Here is a 22,716-nt window from a genome sequence, read left to right as displayed (position 1 = left end):
CTGCTGCACCTGTCCATACTGGCCGCTTACGTACTGACCAATGATATGGTGCCTCTGCTTTGAATGGTTCACAACATTCTTCAGCTCTTCCAGCCCCTTGAATAGCAGTATATCGACAACCTGAACGTCCACAAAGTTTTGAATTAGTGACCGGATAAAACCTTTCTGCCTTTACTGAAGAAAATCATATTAATACATCAGTTTCAAAGTTTTTGAATTAATTACTAGCCTCGATGCATCAAATCCATGACACGGTGGTCTATATTTGAATAAAACTATACGTGCAAGTAGAATGTATGGATTATTTCGCACAAACAGGATGGAATAATTAGGCAAACACACATAATTATGAATCCATGCTTGGAAATACCATCAGGTAAAGGAGGAATTAGACAATTCTTCAAGCAAGCCCTTGGACAACACCAGACAGTAACTTACAAAAAATGTGAAAAGAAATAGGGTGACTTACCAAAATACAACAACTTCAAATCGTAAAAGTAAAGCAAACATAGCATGAAAGAAGAAAAAACAAAGTTAATGATGATTTTCCAACACTCGAGAGTATCAATCGATGCACAATGACAAGGGTTTTGCAAACACCTAACACGGTCAAAACAACTTATTCACAGGTTGCCAAATGCCAATGAGGAACACCCAAAATTTAGCCCAACAATGCACAAAACTTGGACCCTTACTGAAATTACAGATTAGCAAACACAGTTTATAATGGAACCGCAGGATGGTGACATGGGCCCTGAAGATTTACTTGCTCATCACCAAGCCAGATCCAAGGTGTAGAGGTTGTATATGAGAAGGAATAGGAGACAAAAATGGACGAGGTGGCAGTGATAGAGGGATTGGGTCAGAATGGATAAACCAATTCGGTTAGAAGGGGGTAGTGGAGAGAGTGGGTGGTTATGACACCAGAATTGTATTTTCTGTTGAGCAGAGAATTTTACTTTCTCTGTAGGAGCTTATGCTCTGTGAGCATTAAAAACTTCTTCTCTTCTGCAATTACTATCATTCACACCAATAAATAATCTTCTTCTTTATTATCCTCTAAATTCTATTATTTGTCATTATTTGTTTTTGGTTCCTAACAAATTATCTTTTCCATATCTTCTCATCATAACATGACTAAATTTAAAACCATAATCTCCACAGTTTGACAATAAGACATCAGATTGAAATGTTGCAGGCCCTACCTATCACACAATATGATATGTAAATTTTATCCCCACAAAAGTTTAACCACTAAATTCTCCAAAGTCTGAGAATTGGAATACAGAAAATAGTCAAATTACCAAGAAAATTTCAACAAGCTTAGGGCCTATTTATTTTGAAAAAACCATTTGTATTCAACAATAATATAAATGTGTCATATCGGTTTCACTTTATTTCCTGTTTGTAAGGACTTTTATAGGAATTAATTAGTGAAGACAACTTTACAACATTTCCATTGTTTCGGTATAAATAGTGGAAAATAGAAAATGAAATGAAAATAATGGGACATTTTGCAACTACTAGCGAAAAAAAAAATTCCAAAAATCAGATATAACCTTAACTATCCATTAGAAAACTGTCCGCATTTTCCAAGTGTTTAATAAATCACTATGTCAGTATTCAATAATAATCATTGCCAGTAAACAAAAAACTAGATGTTTATAATACTAGCTGACATTGTGTCAGAAAAATATAGAACAATAACTCATGGTCCCGAAACAAATTCAATGAGTGAAGAACACAAAGTTCAAGTTTGGACTTTGGATGCACAGTGCAAGATGTGAGAAATGATTTTACTCCATTCATATGTGATTTTGGTATGTTCGGTTATTGTGTATCATAGTTAATCTTGCCTCCAAACCTCTGTTTGAGTAGAAGTGATAAAAAGAAAAGAAAAAAAAGATTTTGCATTACGTTGAAAAATTTACACTACGTTTTACATGAAATTTGATATTTTAGAGTAAAAACATCCACATATAAACCACTTCACTAAAATTCAATTTCAACCAAAACAATTTTATAAAATCAAATTTATTTGAAATAAAGTTTGGCAAACACTCATCCAACGTAAACTTAATAACCTACACATGAATTCTCAATCGGCACAGCACGTTATAAACACCAGAAGCAAAGATATAGGTTCGAGGTACTCCATTTAACAATAAGAAACTAAAATATAACCAAAATATCCATTCTATTAACTCAACAACCCAACTTCTTTTAGAATCTTGATTTTAATCAAGCAAGTTGGCTTCCAACTTCCATATCCAATTAAAAAGAATCAAAGAGATTTCCAATTTCATTAGCACCACAAACTACAAGTTGAATCTCAACCCCATTCCCCAAAAATCTATGCAAACACACATTCTATATAGCCCCGAAACTTCAAATTGAAGTTGTGCTCGTGTGACACATGTTAATGTTCAACACTAGTATGACACCAACACATGTGGTTATGACACTTCAAGTTGAAGGCTTATCCGTGTGCCCAGCACTCTTTCGACACCAACACACGTGGTCACATTTAATCACTTTCATTTTCTCAAATTGTTACAGGTGTCTGTGTGTCAGTGTCTAAATCAGTTTTTCATAGCACACATTTGACATAAAATCTGAATCTGAAGAAACATAATGTTGGTGAAAAGAACATGTTTTCTCTTGCTTAAGAGAATGCTAATATTCATGACATCTAAAAAGAAATTTCCATAGAGCCAACAAGTCATATTACCTAGGGTTTCTGTTAATTCAATTAATTAAAAATCAAATCAAAACATGTGCATTCCTATATTTTCAAATAATTTGTTTTTAAGTGAATAAAATATAAATTCCCCAAACACTGCCATAGAAAAAATCGAAAATTGAAATCGAATTTCGGATATATATCTTGTGAATGAAAGAGAATAAAAAAAAAAGAGAAGGAACCTTAGGATTGGTGATGTGTTCATTTTTGCGGATCTCGGAAGAGATAGCAGAACGAAGCTGGGAAATGGTAGTGACGTCGTATAGATTGTAAACTTCCATGACGGTAGGTAGCGATCTACATGCGGCTTTGAAGAATTCGAAGACACGTTGACGCGCTTCCTCCAGACTCACTGAGTTCGGAGGCACTTTCACGTTCTTAATCGCGTGCGCCATTTCCGATTCAACTCACTCACTCACTCGACTCAATTCAACTCGCCTTTTTGTTTTTGTTTTTATTATTCTTTGTTCTCGTTGGCGAGTGTAATTGGATTATTTTGTAGTGTGTTGTTCACGGTGAGAAAGAAAGAGAGAACTAGAAGAGCGTGTGACTGTGGAAGACACGAGCCCATACGGCGTCGTTTTGAATGTGCGCTTCACCTTGTCGTTACGTGGACACCTAGTGTAATATTTAAATTTTTTATAGGTAAGTGATATTTTAAAATTTTATTTGCACAGTAAATACTCAATTTTATCGATACATTATGTAATATTGTATCAATTTAAGCCATCACATTATTAATATTTTAAAATAATTTTAAACTTATAAATGTTATTTTATTATATATTTTTATAAAGATTATAATAATATTAAATTGATAATATTGGAGATATAATTTTTCTTGTTTTCCATTAATTTTTATATAGAAGAGAAAAATTTATTTGAAGCACAGTAAACGTTAAATATAAATACATCGTTTAGTTAAAATAAAATTTGAACATTTCATCATGTTATAGAAATTTAATCTTTTCACTAAATTCAATCCTCCGTGGAATATTTATTTCAATTTAAATAAATAATATAAAAAATACATTTGATAATATATCAATATATAATGAAAAACTTCATTAATATTTTACAATTTGACCATTTTGAAACATTGATAATGTAGGTAATTATGTTGGGTTACAACTTTTTTTTTTTTTTTGAGAAAACATACGACCTAACAATATTACTATATTGGATTACAACTTTAGTGATCAACTTAAATATTTTCTCTTTATTTATGTAAAGATAGACAAATACAAAAATAGATGTTTATGACCCATACTTTTAATTGATGTAATAGTTTAATTACAACTTTAATTTTATATTAATTTTTTACAGAACAATATGAAGAAAAGAAAAAGAACAATCAAAATTTAAGCATTAAGCAGACAAAGAAGTAATACAAAATTAATAATATAAATAAAATATTATAATTATAATAATAATGTACATTTAAATGAAGTAATTGAATTTTAGACTAATATACATTTAAATGAACAATTGGCATTAGTCGGTTATTGATCTAATACATTATTTACCTTTGTTTCAATCAGATTACACTTTATAATAAATAAAAAATTGTTCAAAAAGCTATCAATCAATTTCAGACTAGTATAAAACCTCATATACATTTTCAAAAAAAGAAGTATAAAATTTCATATACTTTATTAACTTACTTTTCAATCTAACGATTAGATTGATTAATTTAATGTTTATAAACAAAGTCATTGAATGGTATAAGGACAAACTTGTGATAGCCAGTATCGTAGAATTATATCCCAAAGAGAAAGAGTAGTAAGCATTTTAATTGAACATTAGGTAGCAGTAGCACAATCTAATATTTCATATTTAAAAAGATGCAAATTTTATCATTATCATTAGATGATTTTGGACAAAAAAGATGCATAATAGTAAAGGTCATTCACAATTCCCGAACATGATTATTCAATTAGCTGTGCTACTCAACTAATCCGTGACATAGTAATTAATTAATAAGTCTTACAGACCAAAGATATAGTTTCACTGACCACAAAGAAATATCGTTGTATAGAAAGCCCACATCTGTGTAAAATTTGACATTTGTTACATGGGATTCAATTTAATCAATTTAGAGAACTATAGTTTGTCATGTAAGTTACTTTAAAAATTTACATTTCACCACATTCAGCAATGACACAAGCTAGTTTTGGCCGGTTATTGGGTCCAGTTGCAACATTCTCAATCTTCCTCACAACCAAAAGACCATCTCCAAGCACTCTCTGCATAAAGAAAAGTCAGGTAAATACACAACACATCAATAATTTAGGAGAAGAAAGATGCTAGCAACATTCCAAGCAAGATCGTGTATTAAAGAATGCATAAGAAATTTATTACGAGGCAAGTGAAATTCCTTTTTAAACATTTAATCAGCAATGAGCAGGGCATGTCAAAGAAATGACCACAACTCAAGCTAGTTCTCCACTCTATAGAAACATAACAGTATTCCCAATTTCCCATATGATCATTTATGGAATAACACGAAAGCATATTATGAGAAAAAAGTTAAGAGTTGGTTTACTTTGCAAAAAAGCTACGAGCAAGCTATGAGACTCTTGTTTGCATTATTTTTCATTGCAAATATGAGGCTCTTAAAGTGAATAATCGTTTGCATTTCCCTAGCTAGCATTTCATCTTCTTTTCACCACAATATTTCACTTCAAAAGTATCTCGTCTTCTTAATAGCAAGTTAAAATGAACATATATTTTAAAAAAGTTTAGAAAATGAAAACAAAAAATATTTTTACAAAGTATGCAGCCCCTAACATTTTTGACATGCCTAGCTTAAATTTGATAATTGATAGTGGCTTTGGTTTGTTCAGCTCTCACGTTTAAGGTATCATTCTAAGTTAACATAACATGTCTGGTGTGTCTTGGACAACAACTACCCGAATATCATATCATTAAAAATACATGATCATATCATTAAAAATACATGCAATTGTAGATATTGAAGCATACCCCAAAAACAACATGCTTGTTGTCCAGCCAATCGCATTTTGCACAAGTTATAAAGAACTGCAAGCAAGGAGAGAAGATTCATCAGTAGAAATAGAGCTTAACCAGTTTGAAGTTACCACCGAGAAAACAGAACCGGAAGGGAATGACCATTGAAAAGTTACCTGACAACCATTGGTATTTGGTCCACTATTTGCCTGCAGCATAATTTAGCCATACAAATTGAATTAATTGATGGCAGAATTGGTTTTTAGCACAATATAAAAATAATATGATTTCACTCAAAACAATATGTCAGGAAGTAAGACTTTCATAAGTTAACGGTCATTTAGTCCTCAAATTAAGGAGCTAATTCAGAAATTTATAACCATTGCGCAATTATAACCGTAACTAATAATGGTAACCTTATGTGACCTGGAATCTAAATACTATGACATCAACAGTCTTCCTATTATTATCATATAACACAAAATGGCACCACATTAAAACAGGAAATACATACCATTGATAGAAGACCAGGTCCAGTGTGTTTGGCAGTGAAATTTTCATCATCAAACTTGAGTCCATATATCGAAGCACATCCACTACCATCACCCTGCCAAGGAATAATGTATTTATAAGAGATTCATATAAACCAGGATTTAATTATATTGTTATCAATGACAACTTTTACATAAGCAGTGTATGAATTAATTATAAATAACAGGCAGAGCAGGACTTGGAGTAGATTCAAACATTGCAGTTTACAGTACATAAACAATTGAATTGAAAACTTGAGCATCAAGTCCTGCTCCAAACAAAATCCTAACTTCTTGTGATATTATTTCCACTAAGATAGAAACAAAATTTCTGCACATATGATAATTTAGAGAGAAAATTGACAGGCTCATAAAACAAACTATGACAAAAGGAAGCATCAATGGCCAATATAACAAAATCAAATAGAAGGTGCTTCATCAAGAGAATTGATTACGATGATCTGACGAGAGATAATTTCGAGATACACGACCACAGTCCACAACAGAGAAGGCAAATTCTGTGGGATGAAGAAAGATGAATATCAAATATGTTAAGCAACAACAATGATAGGAATCATATGTGATGTAAGAGAAACTACTTCTAATAGACAGATTGTTGAGAGAGAAGTGGATATGGGTTCAATGGAAGTTATGTGTCTCAAACCAGCCAAATAAAACTCACACTTGTGTCTATCCAAACAGGTTGAGGTCCATCCACATGAGAGTTAGACAAGCTGAACCATGTTAACACGTGATGTAGAGGAGAGGCAAGAGCTTGCTTATAAAAGCCAAGCTGTTACCATCTTCACAAGTTTAAATTGAAATATTATATCCAAAATACAGCATTCACACTATTACCTCGTCTTTGGGAGATAAAGTGAAGGAATCGAAGATACAACCCAACATTTAAAAAAATAATGGCAATAGAAAATCCATAAGCAACATTCTGAGAAGGTATCAAATGATGAAATTTGGGGCTAGCCAATCGTGACATAAAAATAATTCAAACTGAGTTGACAATTAAAGGCTAGAGTTAATAAAGAAAAGGTTAAAGTATAAACAAGAATAAAAAGTAAGTTAGACATTTTAGACTATATATCAAGATTATACCTGCAATTAATTTCATAGCTCATTTCTTGTTGGATTTTTATGCTAGTTGTAAATAACAATGACATGGTAGAACATCCATGTCATTACTATGTGGGTTGGATCAGATACTGATTCAAGCACCAAGATATATGCGATGCTAAAAAACATGATAAAAACAATAGTGAAATGCTACGTTTTAACATATTATTCTAAAAAGATTTTATTGATCCTTTAATCTATTTAATTAATTATTCTGAGTATATTCCCATTAATCTACGAGGATTTTATTATTTATGAGAACACCCCTGCACTAATATGTAAGAACAGATTAAGTTAGAGATTAAATTGATCAGAATAGTACCTTTACATAATCACCAGCCTGAATCATAAAATCCTTAATCACTCTATGAAATTGGCAACCCTTGTAACCAATAGGCAGTCCTGCTTTCCTGCCAATAAAATCATATCATTAAACCCGACATTCCAAAGAGTCAAACATACTGATATTTTGCAAATTGGTGTTAAGTATGAGAACAAATCAGAAATTAATTCATTTATGAGGAAGAGAAAGGTTAAATAAATTTGTAGTCCATAAAAATATGAATTTTTTATGTAGTCCCTCTTTATTTTCATTACTTTTTCATTTTTTAGTCCTTATATTGGACAAAATAATGTATTTTCTGACTCTCACTAAAGTACTTTTAGGGACTAAAAAAGCACATGATTTATCGTATTTGAAGGACTAAAAATGACAAAAAATTAAGAGACCTCTCCAATAAACATAATATTGTTAGGGACCAAAAAGACCTTTAAAAAAAAATCCCCCCTTGTGCCAAAAGTTGAAGACCCTAACTACTAACCCTATCAAATCAAACAGGGAAGAAATGAAAAAATTACAGTGCAAGGAGGAAGAAGATTTTAGGGCAGCATGGATATGGGATATTTTAAGATTTTAACTGCAGATTTCAGTTGCACCAAGATCACTGCAGCAAGAGGCTTTGGCTGGGTTAGTTTAAGATTGGTATTTTTGGGTTTGAACTGGGTGCTCTCTGAATTTAGGTTGCTCACGCTATTGTGTTTTCTAAGAATATGTTGCCAAGCAAATATTAAGATTTCATGGAAAATAAACATTACAGATTATTACAGTAAAGATATCATAATGGTGTGGCGGGTATCAAGTTTATTATTCCAACCCTTATGTCCCTCTCCCAAGCCACCTACCTTATTATTTCTGGGTATAAAAAATAAAAGCACAGTGATAGATCAAAACCTATCATGAATCCAAATGAAAAACAAAATAAAAAGAGGAGAAGAAAAACCACAATGGATCCTTGGCTACTCTGGAAACGATTGTTGCATTACCTATACTCTCCTGTGCAGAACTGCCTGCAAAATAACAAAATGATTGATCCCATTAATAGGAAGGACAATAAGTTCTCAAATAAAGAGAATCTCAAAGTGAAATAATGAATACCCAGCAAGGTACATAAGAACAAGCCTACTAGAAGTCATCAAAATATCTATACCATTCTACAAGCACACAATTTCGAAATCATGCAATGCATTTTGTTGCATTTGAAATACATTTTTCATGGTCATTGCCACATAGCTGAATGAAACGAAAGCTGAAACCAAGCAATCTAACGCAACCTCTTTGTAGTAGGCTTTCCAATTTCAATCAAATTTTCAGCACCAACTGATAAATTCAAGTGATTCTAAAATTCAACTGAAGTTACATTAAATCAAGTAACATATAGCTAATTTTTTTTTTCTTTTCATATAAATAATAACTTCAATTGAAAAAACATATTTCATTATACATAATTTCTCAGCCAGTAAAAAGTCTAAACTCTAAACACAAAGACTGTCCCACTACAAACACCAAGTAGTTTCATAGATTAATACCTATGTACTCTGTGGTTACTTATACATGCAATCTAAGCAATAAAATAATAATTTTGCTTCAATGTTTTTTGTGTTAGCAGAAAAAAAAAAGTAAGTGAAAGAGAAAGAGGGGAACCTGAAATTCTCAGCGGTTTTGGGGGCAATATCAGCGAAGAGTTCCATTTTGATTCTACCAGCAGGTATGTTACCGATGGTGACATCGAAGAAAACGATTGGGTTTTTAGGGTTTGGAGGACGCACGTGCCACTCCACACCACCGCCTCCATTGCCTGCTACTGAAGAACCCATTGTAATTGAAATTGAAATGAAACCCGTTCACTCACTTCCAGCAACCACAGTGCAATGCTTCCTACTTCCGACTTCACTCAGCGAATATTTCAAATTTTGGTAATTTATGCTTTTGCTAATGTTACCGGTGCGTGCAATGCACGGGACAAATAATACATTAGTTTTTTAGACAATGTTCTTTACTAAAACAGACTTTTAATTCTCTCATGTTTAAATCGATTTTTTTATTCTTTATTAATTTATTTTTATTGTTTCTGTTATTTTTAATTATGTGATATTTTTATTAATGGAAATTTATGTATTAAAATACTAAAAATAATTTTATTTTAAATATGTATATTAAAATATATTATAAAAATATTTAATTTTTTTAATAATTTATAATTTTATTTATTTTAATTTAAAATTTAAATATTATTTTAATATTTAAATTTATTACATTTTAATATTATTTAATATTTTTTTATTTATATAATAAAACATTAAAAATAAATTTACTTTATGTTATTTATAAATAAAAATATTTAAAATAAATATTTATAGAAAAATCCAAATGCACCATACTAACAATCAAATACACAATATTTACAATTAAATTATCCAAATCTTGTAGTAGTAACCTTTAATAAAATGTCCTTTTGAATCCGGAATCAATTCTTCAAAGTTGAACTCCCAAATTCTAATTTATGGACCAAACAATATTTATTTTAAAACAATTTTGAGGTGGTTGTTGCCAAACTATCATAATAATTCTTTTAGTAGAAGGTCTCGTATTCTCATAATGATTCTTACCCATAGTTTCAATAAGTTGTGATTGGTTGAAAATATGTAGTCTCAAACTAAATTAATTATGTCTTTCCAGAGCTCATAAACAGTCACACCAAAGAAGATGCTCCAACTCCCATGGATTTTACTCCTATTTGACTTAGAGATGTTCCAATCCAACCAATGATCTAAACCAATCTTAAAAAGTTTACTCGAATGGTTAGGGTGAATGAGATCACTACAAAATTTATGAGCCTCTTCACAATTCCAAAGACAATTCTCTCTACATTTGTGAGCACCTTTCCATGTGCCAATTTCCAAAGGAATGCCCTATACTTAGTCGATCTTTTCCAAAACCAAATTTTTGCAAAACTTTCATCATTACGTGCATCTAGTTGAGAGCTACAATGGAGCATGTCATAAGCAAACTTTAAAGAAAAGTATCCATCAAATGTAGCTTTCCAACAACGAAAGTTGGGCTTCCGTAGACTATAGGGTTTAATCACCACAATTTTATCACAGATAGAACTAGGTACATACTTATAAATAATGTCCCATCTTCAACTACCATTTGAGGCATAGTGAGAGACTGAGAAATCTTTCCAAAAAAGAAAGAATGACATTAATCAAATTATTTATGAGACTGTTGGAATCCTTAATCCAAAAGTCTTTTCAAAACCTAGTACCCTGGCCATCCTGAATGATTCACATGATATTTTCTTAAACTAAATCCCAAACATTTACAATTTATTTCCATGTCATGAAAGAATTACTACGGCTCGCCATTGTAAGAATACTAAAATTACCACACAAGTAAGTATTTAGCCCTTATTGCATTCACCCAAAGCTTGTTTGGGCTAGCTAAATATGCCAAGCCAACTTCATCATATACCTCTTGTTAAGTAATTTCAAATTTATGAAATCAATGTCTCCTTCATCTTTAGGCCTACAAATTTTCTCCCAAGACACAAGGTGGACTCTCTTGTGGCCTGTTGTAGATCCCCGGATGAAATCCCTCCAAATCTGTTGGGGTTGATTGCAAGTCCCACATCCTTTAGTGTGGGAGAATAAGGAGAAGGCCAAGGCTATATATTGGGTTTTGGTCATTTGTTTTCAAATGCACTAGTCAGCAATAACACTTTAAGCTTGTATCTGACTTAGTTTAAATATTTGTTTTGTAAGAGTGTGGTTGTACTGGGGTGTCTGGGGTGTGAGTGAGAGAAGTCTATGTGTTGTAACAATTTTCACATAGTATTAATTCTCTGGTTGCCGGTTTAGGCAGCGGTCGTGGTTTTTTCTCCGGTTTTGGAGTTTCCACGTTATATTCTTGTGTTGTGATTGTGTCTTAATTCTTTTTAACTTGTGCTATTTTTCCCAACAACTGGTATCAAGAGCCAAGGTTCGGAGGTTCGGTAGGATAATTTTTCTTAGTATGCTCTGTGGTTGCAGCTTTGTCTGATCTTCCACATCAGAAAAGAATTATCTTTGGTATTGTTAGGGGAAAGGTGATACTGTGAAAGTGCTGTTTAGGGAGGTTCTGGCACCCACCTCTATTTTCTGGGAACTTACCTGGTGCACAGTTTACAGTCTGCGTGCAGCTGCTATGTCTTAGTCAAGCGTTATGAAGTTTGACATAGAGAAGTTTGATGGAAGAATCAACTTTAGCTTGTGGAAAGTACAAGTCAAGGATGTGCTTATACAATCAGGATTACACAAGGCGTTGAAAGGAAACACTTCCAACATGGAGGACGACAAGTGGGAGGAACTAGATTTGAGAGCTGCAAGTGCAATTCGTCTGGGTTTGGCAAAGAATGTTCTTGCGAATGTGCAGAATCTGTCATCAGCCAAACAACTCTGGGAGAAGCTTGAAAAGTTATATCAGGCTAAGGGCATCTCAAATCGGTTGTTGTTGAAAGAGCAATTCCACAATCTGCGCATGGATGAAGGTACGAAAATCTCTGATCATCTTAGTACTTTGAATAATATTGTCTCTGAGTTGGAATCTATCCAAGTTGAGATTGATGATGAAGATAAAGGGTTAAGGCTCATTTTGTCCCTTCCACCTTCCTATGTTCATCTTAAACCTGTTCTGATGTATGGGAAGGAAAGTTTGAGTTTTGAAGAAGTTGCAACTAAAATTATTTCTGAAGAAAGGAGAATGAAAAATGATGAAAGCACTTCATCAAGCTCAATGTTGCTGACTAGAAGTGGGGCTAATGGGAAGAAGATACATGCAAAGAATTTGGTGTGCTGGGAGTGTGGAAAGCCTGGGCATGTGAAGAGAAATTGTCCAGGTGGAGCAGTATCTGAAAAAGACTCTAAGACAAGTGCTGACAAGGTCTCCCTTGTTTGGGGAGATGATGGTGATCTCATCTAGAAGATAAAGTTTGTCCTTATGGTATTTCTGCTATACCATGAAAAAGGACAAGTTATTGCTAGCGGATTCAGAACAGCACACGGGCATTGGTTGGCATTGATGCAAGGTGTGTGGTGATGTGTCGATGGCTGAAGAACTTCGTGGAAGCCAACATGGGAGTTGCACCATAAATTTCAGCAAGGTTTCGACATGAGAAAATTCTTGGAATAGTTTAGTTCCAAGTGGAGAAAATTCTTGGGATGGTTTAGTTCCAAGTGAAGTGTACTTTTGATGGTGGAGTATGATTGTCGGTAAGACAATGGAAACAGAAGTTGTAACTCTTACAATCAAGGTGGAGATTGTTGGGGTTGATTGTAAGTCCCACATCCTTTAGTGTGGGAGAATAAGGAGAAGGCCAAGGCTATATATTGGGTTTTGGTCATTTGTTTTCAAATGCACCAGTCAGCAATAGCACTTTAAGCTTGTATCTGACTTAGTTTAAATATTTGCTTTGTAAGAGTGTGGTTGTACTGGGGTGTCTGGGGTGTGAGTGAGAGAAGTCTATGTGTTGTAACAATTTTCACATAGTATTAATTCTCTGGTTGCCGGTTTAGGCAGCGGTCGTGGTTTTTTCTCCGGTTTTGGAGTTTCCACGTTATATTCTTGTGTTGTGATTGTGTCTTAATTCTTTTTAACTTGTGATTGTGTCTTCGTTGCTTTATTACAAACTCAAATTGCGATCTTAGTCCATTATAAAACATATCCTGGAATATTGCTCAAGGAAGATTGAGCCAAGGTAATACGATCCGCAAAACATAACGTGTTTGTTTACCTTCAAAATAATTTCCTTCTCGTTGTACCTAGAATAAAATTAAATGTGTGCTTCAAGTTTCTCTAGTGAATGATGGGAGCTCCCAGATAAGCTCCAAGATCCTTTGTAATCTATTATTTCAATTTAGCACTCAAATTATTTGCAATATCACCAACCACAAGAAAAGAAAACATGAGATTTGTTGAAATTAAGCTTTTGTCCAGAGGTATCACAAAAATCATCTAATATGGCTCAGATTAATTGCATATGGATCAAAAAGGCTTCAATAACAAGGATCAAATCATCTGTAAAAAACATAGGGAACATTTTTGGATAATTTCCTCTGAAAGGAATTGTATTGCTGTGCTTTCTCATTAATCTGGAAACGTATATATACAATGCTCATGCATGTCCAATATAGAAACCTATTAACTATATATACATCAATGGTTTACTTAAAATAGATTAGGAAGGTATTGACTATTCTATGAATGGAAAAGATACACATATAATTACAAGAATATTCTAGCAAACATTGTAGTCTATCACTCCCCCGCAGTGGAAGCGGGAGGTTCCCGTACGCTGAGACTTGCTCGAAATTCATCAAAAAGTATGCGCGGGAGCCCTTTAGTAAATATGTCAGCAATCTGATGACGGGATGAGACATGAAGAACTCAAGCTTGACCACAGCCACCTTCTCGCGAACAAAGTGAATATCCAGCTCGATGTGCTTGGTGCGTTGGTGTTGAACTGGGTTTTCGGAGAGGTAGATGGCACTGACATTGTCACAGTACACCAATGTTGCTTTTAGGATTGGAAAATGCAGTTTATGAGAAGATTTCGAATCCAGCATGACTCAGACACGACGTTGGCTACCCCTCTATATTCGGCTTCAGCACTGGAGCGAGAGAGGGTAGGCTGTCGTTTAGATGACCATGAGATAAGATTATCACCAAGAAAGACACAATAACCAGATGTAGAGCGCCTTGTGTCAGGACAACCACCCCAATCAGCATCAGTGTAGGAGGTAAGATTGGAGATGGATGAAGGGTACAAATGTAAACCGAAATGCAGAGTGCCTTGGACGTAACGCAAAATGCGTTTTAGAGTGTTCATGTGTTCGGTTTTTGGAGCATGCATGTGGAGGCATATCTGCTGGACAACATATGAAATATCTGGTCGAGTAAATGTGAGATACTGCAAAGCACCTGCGAGGCTCCGATAATGAGTGGGATCCTCAACCGAAACACCTGAGGAGACACTGAGTTTTTGTTTGGTGTCAACAGGTGTAGCGGACGGTTTGCAAGAGGACATGCCGGCCTGATCAATGATCTCTGCTGCATATTCTGACAAAGGAATAGACCACCTGTATGTCTCGTTACTGCAATGCCTAGAAAATAGCTGAGAGGGCCCAAATCCTTCATAGCAAATTCGGAAGCAAGCAACATCATGATGGACTTCCGAAGAGCATCAGTGGATGTAATGAGAATGATATCATCTACATATAGAAGAAGGTATGCAATGTTCGTGCCTTTACGGTAGATGAATAAGGAATGGTCGGATTTGATGTGATGGAAGCCTATGGTGGAGACATAGTCAGCAAACCTCTGGTACCACGCTCGAGGAGCCTGTTTGAGGCCGTATAGTGATTTTTGCAGAAGACAAACATAGTCTGGATGAACAGAATCGCGGAAACCCATGGGCTGATGCATATAGACGGTCTCACGAAGATTGCCGTGTAAAAAGGCATTCTGGACATCTAACTGATGGATGGGCCATGAGTATGATAAGGCAATGCTCAGAACCGTCCGGATAGTTGCTGGTTTCACCACAGGGCTAAATGTTTCATCACAATCCACTCAAGCTTTTTGAGACCTGCCATCACCAACAAGACGAGCCTTATAGCGCTCAAAAGAACCGTCAGATTTCTTTTTAAGACGAAAAATCCACATAGATCGAATAATATTGACACCACAAGGTCGGGGGGACCAAATCCCACGTCTTATTTTTAATAAGAGCATCAAATTCTGCTTGCATGGCAGATTTCCAATGTGGATCGGACAAGGCTAAATATGGAGTTTTCGGAATGGGATAGGGTAAGATGGCATTAGCTGAGGAAGATAGGTTGAACAAGCATTTGGGTTTGGTAATTCCATGCATGCTGCGTGTTGTTATGGTCTTTGCAGGTTGGTGAATTGGCTGGTCATTTGTTGGAGGTGGGTTGGTTTGGATGATGGTGTGTGGAACATGGGTGTTGTTTGGGGAAGCAGTTTGGGTTGTAGCTGGAGGATTGGCTGTAATAGGCTGCAAAGTTTGATTTTTCCAGTGATGGATGCGAGAAGGATGTAGAGTATCATCTAGAAAATCATATGCAGCTTTTGTGGGTAAATGTAGCTTAGTAAAAGGAAATTGTGTTTCATCAAAGATTACATGCCGCGAAATAATTATTTTTCTGGTTGACAAATCATAACATTTATATCCTCTGTGATTGGATGGGTAGCCCAAGAAAACACATGGGGTAGAGCGAGGTTGTAATTTATGGAGACTGGTAGAAGGAAGTAGTGGGTAGCATAGGCAACCAAAAACCTGGAGGTGTGTATAAGTGGGATCCCGGTGATACAAAAGTTGAGTGGGTGACATGTGATTTAGTGATTTATGTGGGAGAATATTTAACAGATAAGTTGCCATTTGTAGAGCATGATGCCAAAAAGAAGTGGGCATTGAAGAGTGGACAAGGAGAGTGCGAATCATGTTATTTATGGTGCGTATTTTTCGTTCTGCTTTACCATTCTGAGGAGAAGTGTGCGGGCAAGAGAAACGAAAAATAAGACCATTAGCATCACAATATTTTCTGAAAGACTCATTGTCAAATTCGCGTCCATTGTCACATTGAAAACATTTGATGGTTTTATCAAATTGAGTTTTAATAAGAGAACTCAAGGATGAAAAAATAGAGTAGACCTGTGATTTGTTGCTAATAGGGAAAGTCCACACAAAATTAGAGTAGTCATCCAAGAATAAGACATAATATTTATGCCCAACAGTGCTTAAAATAGGAGAAGTCCATAAGTCGCTATGCATAATATCAAAAGGCATTAAAGTATGAGATTGAGAAGCATAAAATGGCAATTTAACATGTTTCCCAAGAACACAAGAGTCACAAACAGAATTTGAAATGAAATTATTATAATCAATGAGCTTATTTTTGCTAAGAGATCGCAAAACAAAGGAACCCGGGTGCCCTAAGCGATTGTGCCATAAACTGGATGTAAGAGATGCAAAAGTGGATGGATGGGAGACTGAATAATGATTGGTGATAGGATAAAGATCCCCAATGCTATCACATCTCATTAGTGGCGTCCCCGTCTGAAAATCATTCACAGAGAATCCAAAAGGGTCAAAAGCAATAGAAACATTATTGTCAGTAGTGAGACGTCGCACAGAAATTAAATTTTTAATTATTTGCGGGGCATGTAGGACATTTTGTAGTTTTAAAGGTTTTGTAGGTGTAGAAAGGGTTGAATGTCCATAACCACTAATTAGAATTTGTTAACAATAATATGTTGATTTGAATTACTCATATTAGAATAAGACGAGAGATTACCTTGTGATGCCGTCATATGAGAGGTTGCCCCAGTATCCATATACCACTGACCATCTGGAGGATTGAGTGACATGGTGTGCATGGCGGCTTCAATGTTTGTGGGTGCTAGAGAAGGTGTGCTGGCTGCATAGGCCTGCGGACGTGGGCCTAATAATCCTTGTTGCTTTGGAGGACCACTGGGGCGAGTCCATTGAGAAGACGGGTATGGGCAAGGAGGGAATGCCCATGGTGGTGACATCCAATCCCACGGATACTGCTGCTAGGGGGCGGGAGGAGACGGCCACGATGAGGTGTTGGCTTGCTGGGACGGTTGACCACCCCCACGTCCGCCGCCACGATGACCACGCCCGCCGTTTCTGCCGTAACTACCGCGATTTTTATTGGCAGAATTTCGGTTGCTATTCTTCTTGCCGCCGCGGTTATCAATGGAATAGGAGGCTTCAGTAAGGTCATTCGGTTGTGCCGCAATCATGGCAGCCTGAGCACCTGTCGCCGCCATCTTCTACCAAATTTGAAAGGGGCACCAATTTCCTCTACCAAATTTGAAGTTGTTCCATTCCAATTGAGGTAGTGGAGATACAATAAAAAAATTAGAGAGCGAAGGTTCTCAGGGATACGCAACTTGTAAAAAGTATCAATAATAAAACTTCATTCGATCTTATCATAAGCCTTTTCTAAATCCAACTTAGTGATTATATGGTCCATCTTACCACTAATATGTTTAAAGAAATAAATATGTTTTTTCTAGAGATGGATGTTGTCAATAGTAGTGTGACCCTATACAAAACTACTATGGTACTCATATATCACATAAGACATTATGTTCCTAAGGCATTGATAAATAATCTTCATACCCATTTTATAAACCACATCGCAGAGAGCAATTGGTCTAAACTAAGACACTTTTTCAAAATCCTCACACTTTGGGATGAGGGTTATAAATGTCTAATTTGCATTTTCTATCATGGAAGGCTCACCAAAACAACTCTTCACAAAATCATGGAGGGATGATTTGATAGTTGTTAGTGCAAAAGTATCTTTTAAATACAACCCTCTAGTTAATATTTTGATGATAACAAATACATATAAATAAAGAACAACTATCCCCTAACTATGCAGATTAAAGGAAATATTTATGATAATAACTATTCAAAGTAGCCTACATTACAAGTACTTTAAAGATCTATGAGAGCAAAATGTAAAATGAATAATGTGGAAACAAGTGCAACAAAGCATGTCTCGCTATATAAAGGTCTATCCTTTGATGACTAGACGAAGGCAAAAGAAACCAAGACTCTACTTCAGCTTGACAGCGTAAAGCCTGATAAACCCAATTGAATTATGTTCCTCTACCTCTAATACATAAGCGTAACAAGAATTCTTCTGCCTTTGAGAAACGTAACAAGAATTCTTCTGTCTTTGCCTCTAACAAGCATGACGAGCAAATGATTGCATCTGCCTCTGATAATCTCATCAAACGTTTGACTCTGAACTTTTATGTTTCCTCTAATAAAGTCAATTCCTCTAGAAAAATCAACCTTCTGATAAAGTCAATGCCTCTGACAAGGTCAACGCTCTAACAAAGTCAATGTCTCTAGAAAAGTCAACATTTTGATAAGAGTTAATAATCTGATGATCTACAAAACATCTTATGTTCATTATATCCTCTGTTTGTGTGCAACCTCTGATAACCTATTTGCCTTGATAGGGGTGTACACGAGTTGAGTTGAGTCATTTTTTGCCAAATCCGATAACATAACTGATCAATTTTATTTGGGTTCGGTTGAACACTCAATCCATATTTTTACATCAAACCTAAACCAAACCAACTCGATTATGAGCGGGTTGGAATGGAGTCGGGGGTAATAATGATTTTTTTAAAATGTAATTAAATTTAAATACTTGAACATATAAAAAATAATATAACTATATCACAACACATCATTTAATACTTAAAATACATCTCCAAACACAACATACACTTAAATTAATTAAATTAGCTACAAATTCTCAAACATAGTCCAATCAGGTGATGTGTAATTAAATGATTTGAATTAGTGGTAAATCCTTCTAAATGAAGGGGATGAATGTAGCTACCAATTGATGGTGAACCAAGATAGATTAGCTTGTGTAACTTTACTTTTACACTATTTGCTTTACTGCTACCTTTGATTACTTAAGCTTGATTGCTACTGCCTCTATTTTAGTTAAAATCATCAAACATGGATCAGTTCTTGAATAAATAATTAAAAAGAATTCAACTTAGACAAACACAATTAACCCCATTCTTGTGTTTGCACATTCATTATCTTCAATGGTTCAATTGCTGAAATCCATGAAGATACAAGATGTTTTTATGCAAAATGAAGTACACATGTCTCACCCTAAAGTACAAATGTCATACCTTAAAAGACCTTCAACGAAAACATCTCAACAAACACTTCTGTCTTGTGTTTAAGATGAAATGATTCAATCAAAAAGGTGAAACTAGAGAGAAGAACTCAATGAAAAATGTAATTTTGGAAAAGTCAAGAACACGTCGAAAAACACAAATGAAAAATCCTCTAAGTAGAGAGTTACTAGAATTGATGTAAATCAGTCAAACTGTTTTCACACACTTGAACTCATATAGAATTGAATATATAACATCTTCTCAATAAGAATCAGAATTCAAACAAAAAACTGTGTAATTCAGACATAAACTAGAACTAATGTAAATCAGGCAGATAATGGCACAACCTTGTTTTCCTTAAAGAGGTACTTGAAAAGGTACGATGACCCTCAACAACATGATTTCTTTTACTTATTGCCTTTTTTAGTTCTTTATGATTCAACCTTACTTTCTAAACATCTTTCAATAGTAAGGTGAATGCCTTAATAAAGAACGATCCTTGTCAGAAAAGCAAATAGTTTTTTTTTTTTTTTTAAATAGTGAAGGAAGATTTGTTGTTCTTCTGCACTGGTTTATTAACATTTACCTTATAATTAAGATTATCATATTACAATTTTGTTTCTTCTTGTTTGAGTTAGAAGGCTTAGTCTCGATGTTAGTTTCTTTCATACGCCCCATGTTTAGTGGATTTTTCCATCGACACAGTTCCTTATACATTGACTTCCATATTGTTGACTTGGCATACTAATATTAATGTTGTGCACATTCTTAGCATGAGATAGTTATAGCCTTTCAGCAAGTGTACTGAATCGTTGCAAGTAATAATAAAACGGTAGTACCAAGTGTCGAACTCAAGGATTGCGTTTTACTATTGAATTATATTTAATTACTAATATTGAACAAAAAGTTCCCAAATTGATTGAAATAATATTTAAAATTAACAACTGTAATAAAATTGATCCTTTATAATGAGAAAAATGTCAGGGATGAGTTTCACTTCGAATTCAACCTTAGTGCCTAATTTGATCCTAGTTACTGAATTCTTTTATTGAATTATTACCGAATTCTCTTTATTATTCTTGCCCTAATGTCTTAGTGACAAAACCTTTAATTTCAAAGTAACCCATAATTCTTTAGTAGATTTAAAATTAGAATTAAGCATTACCGTACAATAATTCTCTTGTTAAACTATTGCCTTTGCAACTAATTTAATTGGTTTCATGACTTGTATCTATCCATAGACTACAAATTCATGAATTTCTCATCTCAAGCATTCGTAAAGTCCACTTCCATTACAAAATACAAATCATAGAACATTTTAATGTTGATCAAGAAATAAAAAGCATTAAGCACATAGATGAGAAAAATAATTCAATGAACTCATTCATATAACTAGAAATCAAATCAGAAAAATAAGGGTTTCATCTGGTTACACTCATCCCTAACATCTACTATCTGACATATACTGCATTTTTCTTCTCTTTCGAGTCTGAATTTGGTTCTGGTGTCTTCATGAAAGTTGTAGCTATGGATCTTAACTTTCATTTTCACTTGGTTTGACTCCAATTTGACATCTACAACTCCAGACATGGTTGAAATACTCCAGATATGTCGTATTGATTTCTCACCAAAATTCAGCACTGCACTAAAACAAAGTAACAACGCAAAACTACGAAAATTCTCTACTTAATCATGCAAATAAGAAAATAAATATTTCATTAAATCAAAGAACTAAAATCAGCAAAATATATCAAATAACTCATTAAATTAACTAATGGTTAAAGATAAATAAGACTAAAATCAATAAAAATTATGCATATGATGAAGAGTCATCACAACCCCAAACTTAATCTATTGCTTGTCCCCAAGGAAGAATTAATTTCAGATTTGGTGCAGTTAAAAACAACCTTAAACTCAATTTCTCAAATCAAATCAAACTCAATTCTCAAATTTTCAGCTACTACAATACATTCATCATACTCTATGGTTGCTTACAAAAAACAACACAATTCGTACACTTTAGCATTCATTCATTAAGTTCAACTCTCTCTTCACACAATCTCACCAAAACTTCTCTCAAGTGTTTAGAAAGGGTTATGGATTTATCACTCAAATTCTAGAACATGCATCACGCTACCATAGGCTTGAAAAAATTCTTGTTAGCAATCACAATGCAGCAAGCACATATACTTTTGAAGGACTTTCGAGTTGTAATGGGACTTAGGTAAGGGTATGACATTTTGAGATAGTAGGCTTTACTACTTGGAGTTAGGCATACATTTCCAAATTATTCTACCATTATTTTATTTTTCTTCACCTTTTCATTCTGAAGATTCTCAAACATTGACAAAAGAACCAAGAAGATATTATTTACCAAAGTACACAAGCTGATTTTTTTCTTTTTTTCTTTTTGTGAGAATCACCACCCAAAACTTAAAGGGTTGTTATCCCATGAGCAACCCCAAACATAGAATTTTACCAAGACAAGATAAAAAAAATTTCTACCTAACTCCAAGTAAGGTGATTTAATTAAAGTCAGATATTAGGCTTGCAATGTGGCTAGTAACCGAAATAAAAGGGAAAGGCTCAAATGGGCTAGCAAAGGGTAAAATTTTCATAGGGTAGTTTGAAAGAATCAAACGACCAAACAAAATTGCCTCAATGTATGCATAAATTACAAGTGATGCAAGTCAGAATTATTGAAGTTCTGAAGGGATAACACAAGTCTGGATAATCACACAACAAAGAATTTAAGTGTTTAGGCTCAAAAGCTCACAGCTAGGATAATAAGAAAGAGTATGAACTATCTAAATGATGTCAAACATGCCACTACAAAATTTATTAGTTTTTTCTTTTATTTAAAAAAAAAAACGTGAGTGAGACTTCGACAACCAAGGAGTAATCAACAATGCATGCATTAGTGAAACTTATTGAATTGAGCAATGATATGAGCAAATAAATAGAGTTTAAATTTCAAAATCCCAAATAGAAAACTTAAGACCAAATCCAAGTTGTTAATAATTCTTCATCATAGTGCACGTTTACACACAATTAGAAAGAACCAAATTCAAATAACAAAAATAAAATTAAAAAAAAAATAAAAGTTACTTCTACCTGTGGGTTGCCTCCCACGAAGCGCTTCTTTAAAGTCATTAGCTTCACGTCTCAACTATTGTCAATGTGGCATATATGACAGGAAGGACACACATCCTTCTCACCAAGATATACATATTTCAAGTGAGGTGGCAATTGCTTGAGTTCAA

At 34.3% G+C, this 22,716-nt stretch overlaps 2 protein-coding genes across 2 annotated transcripts in view; both read right to left on the bottom strand.

Annotated features, from left to right (window-relative positions):
* LOC101494423 (NADH dehydrogenase [ubiquinone] 1 alpha subcomplex subunit 6) overlaps positions 1-3,283 on the bottom strand; it is a 3,811-nt gene extending 528 nt beyond the window's left edge. Inside the window, exons 1-2 of the mRNA XM_004510993.4 lie at positions 2,926-3,283; positions 1-120 (exon numbers count right to left, since the gene is read on the bottom strand). Coding sequence (XP_004511050.1) covers positions 1-120; positions 2,926-3,138 — 333 coding nt within the window. The 5' untranslated portion in view covers positions 3,139-3,283. The remainder of the gene's footprint in view (positions 121-2,925) is intronic.
* A 1,375-nt stretch (positions 3,284-4,658) lies between these two features.
* LOC101494740 (peptidyl-prolyl cis-trans isomerase CYP22) lies at positions 4,659-9,647 on the bottom strand. The gene is made up of 7 exons (XM_004510994.4): positions 9,353-9,647; positions 8,695-8,718; positions 7,694-7,781; positions 6,228-6,320; positions 5,890-5,922; positions 5,729-5,785; positions 4,659-4,989 (listed from the first exon to the last, which is right to left on the bottom strand). The coding sequence occupies exons 1-7, from the start codon at positions 9,523-9,525 to the stop codon at positions 4,879-4,881; spliced, it is 579 nt and encodes a 192-aa protein (XP_004511051.1). The 5' UTR covers positions 9,526-9,647; the 3' UTR covers positions 4,659-4,878.
* Between the last annotated feature and the right edge of the window lie 13,069 nt (positions 9,648-22,716).

The sequence above is a fragment of the Cicer arietinum genome, chromosome 7, assembly GCF_000331145.2.
Source record: "Cicer arietinum cultivar CDC Frontier isolate Library 1 chromosome 7, Cicar.CDCFrontier_v2.0, whole genome shotgun sequence".
Classification (NCBI taxonomy): domain Eukaryota; kingdom Viridiplantae; phylum Streptophyta; class Magnoliopsida; order Fabales; family Fabaceae; genus Cicer; species Cicer arietinum.
The sequence above is the reverse complement of the archived record's forward strand: the minus strand, read 5'-3'. Positions and strand labels throughout refer to the sequence as shown.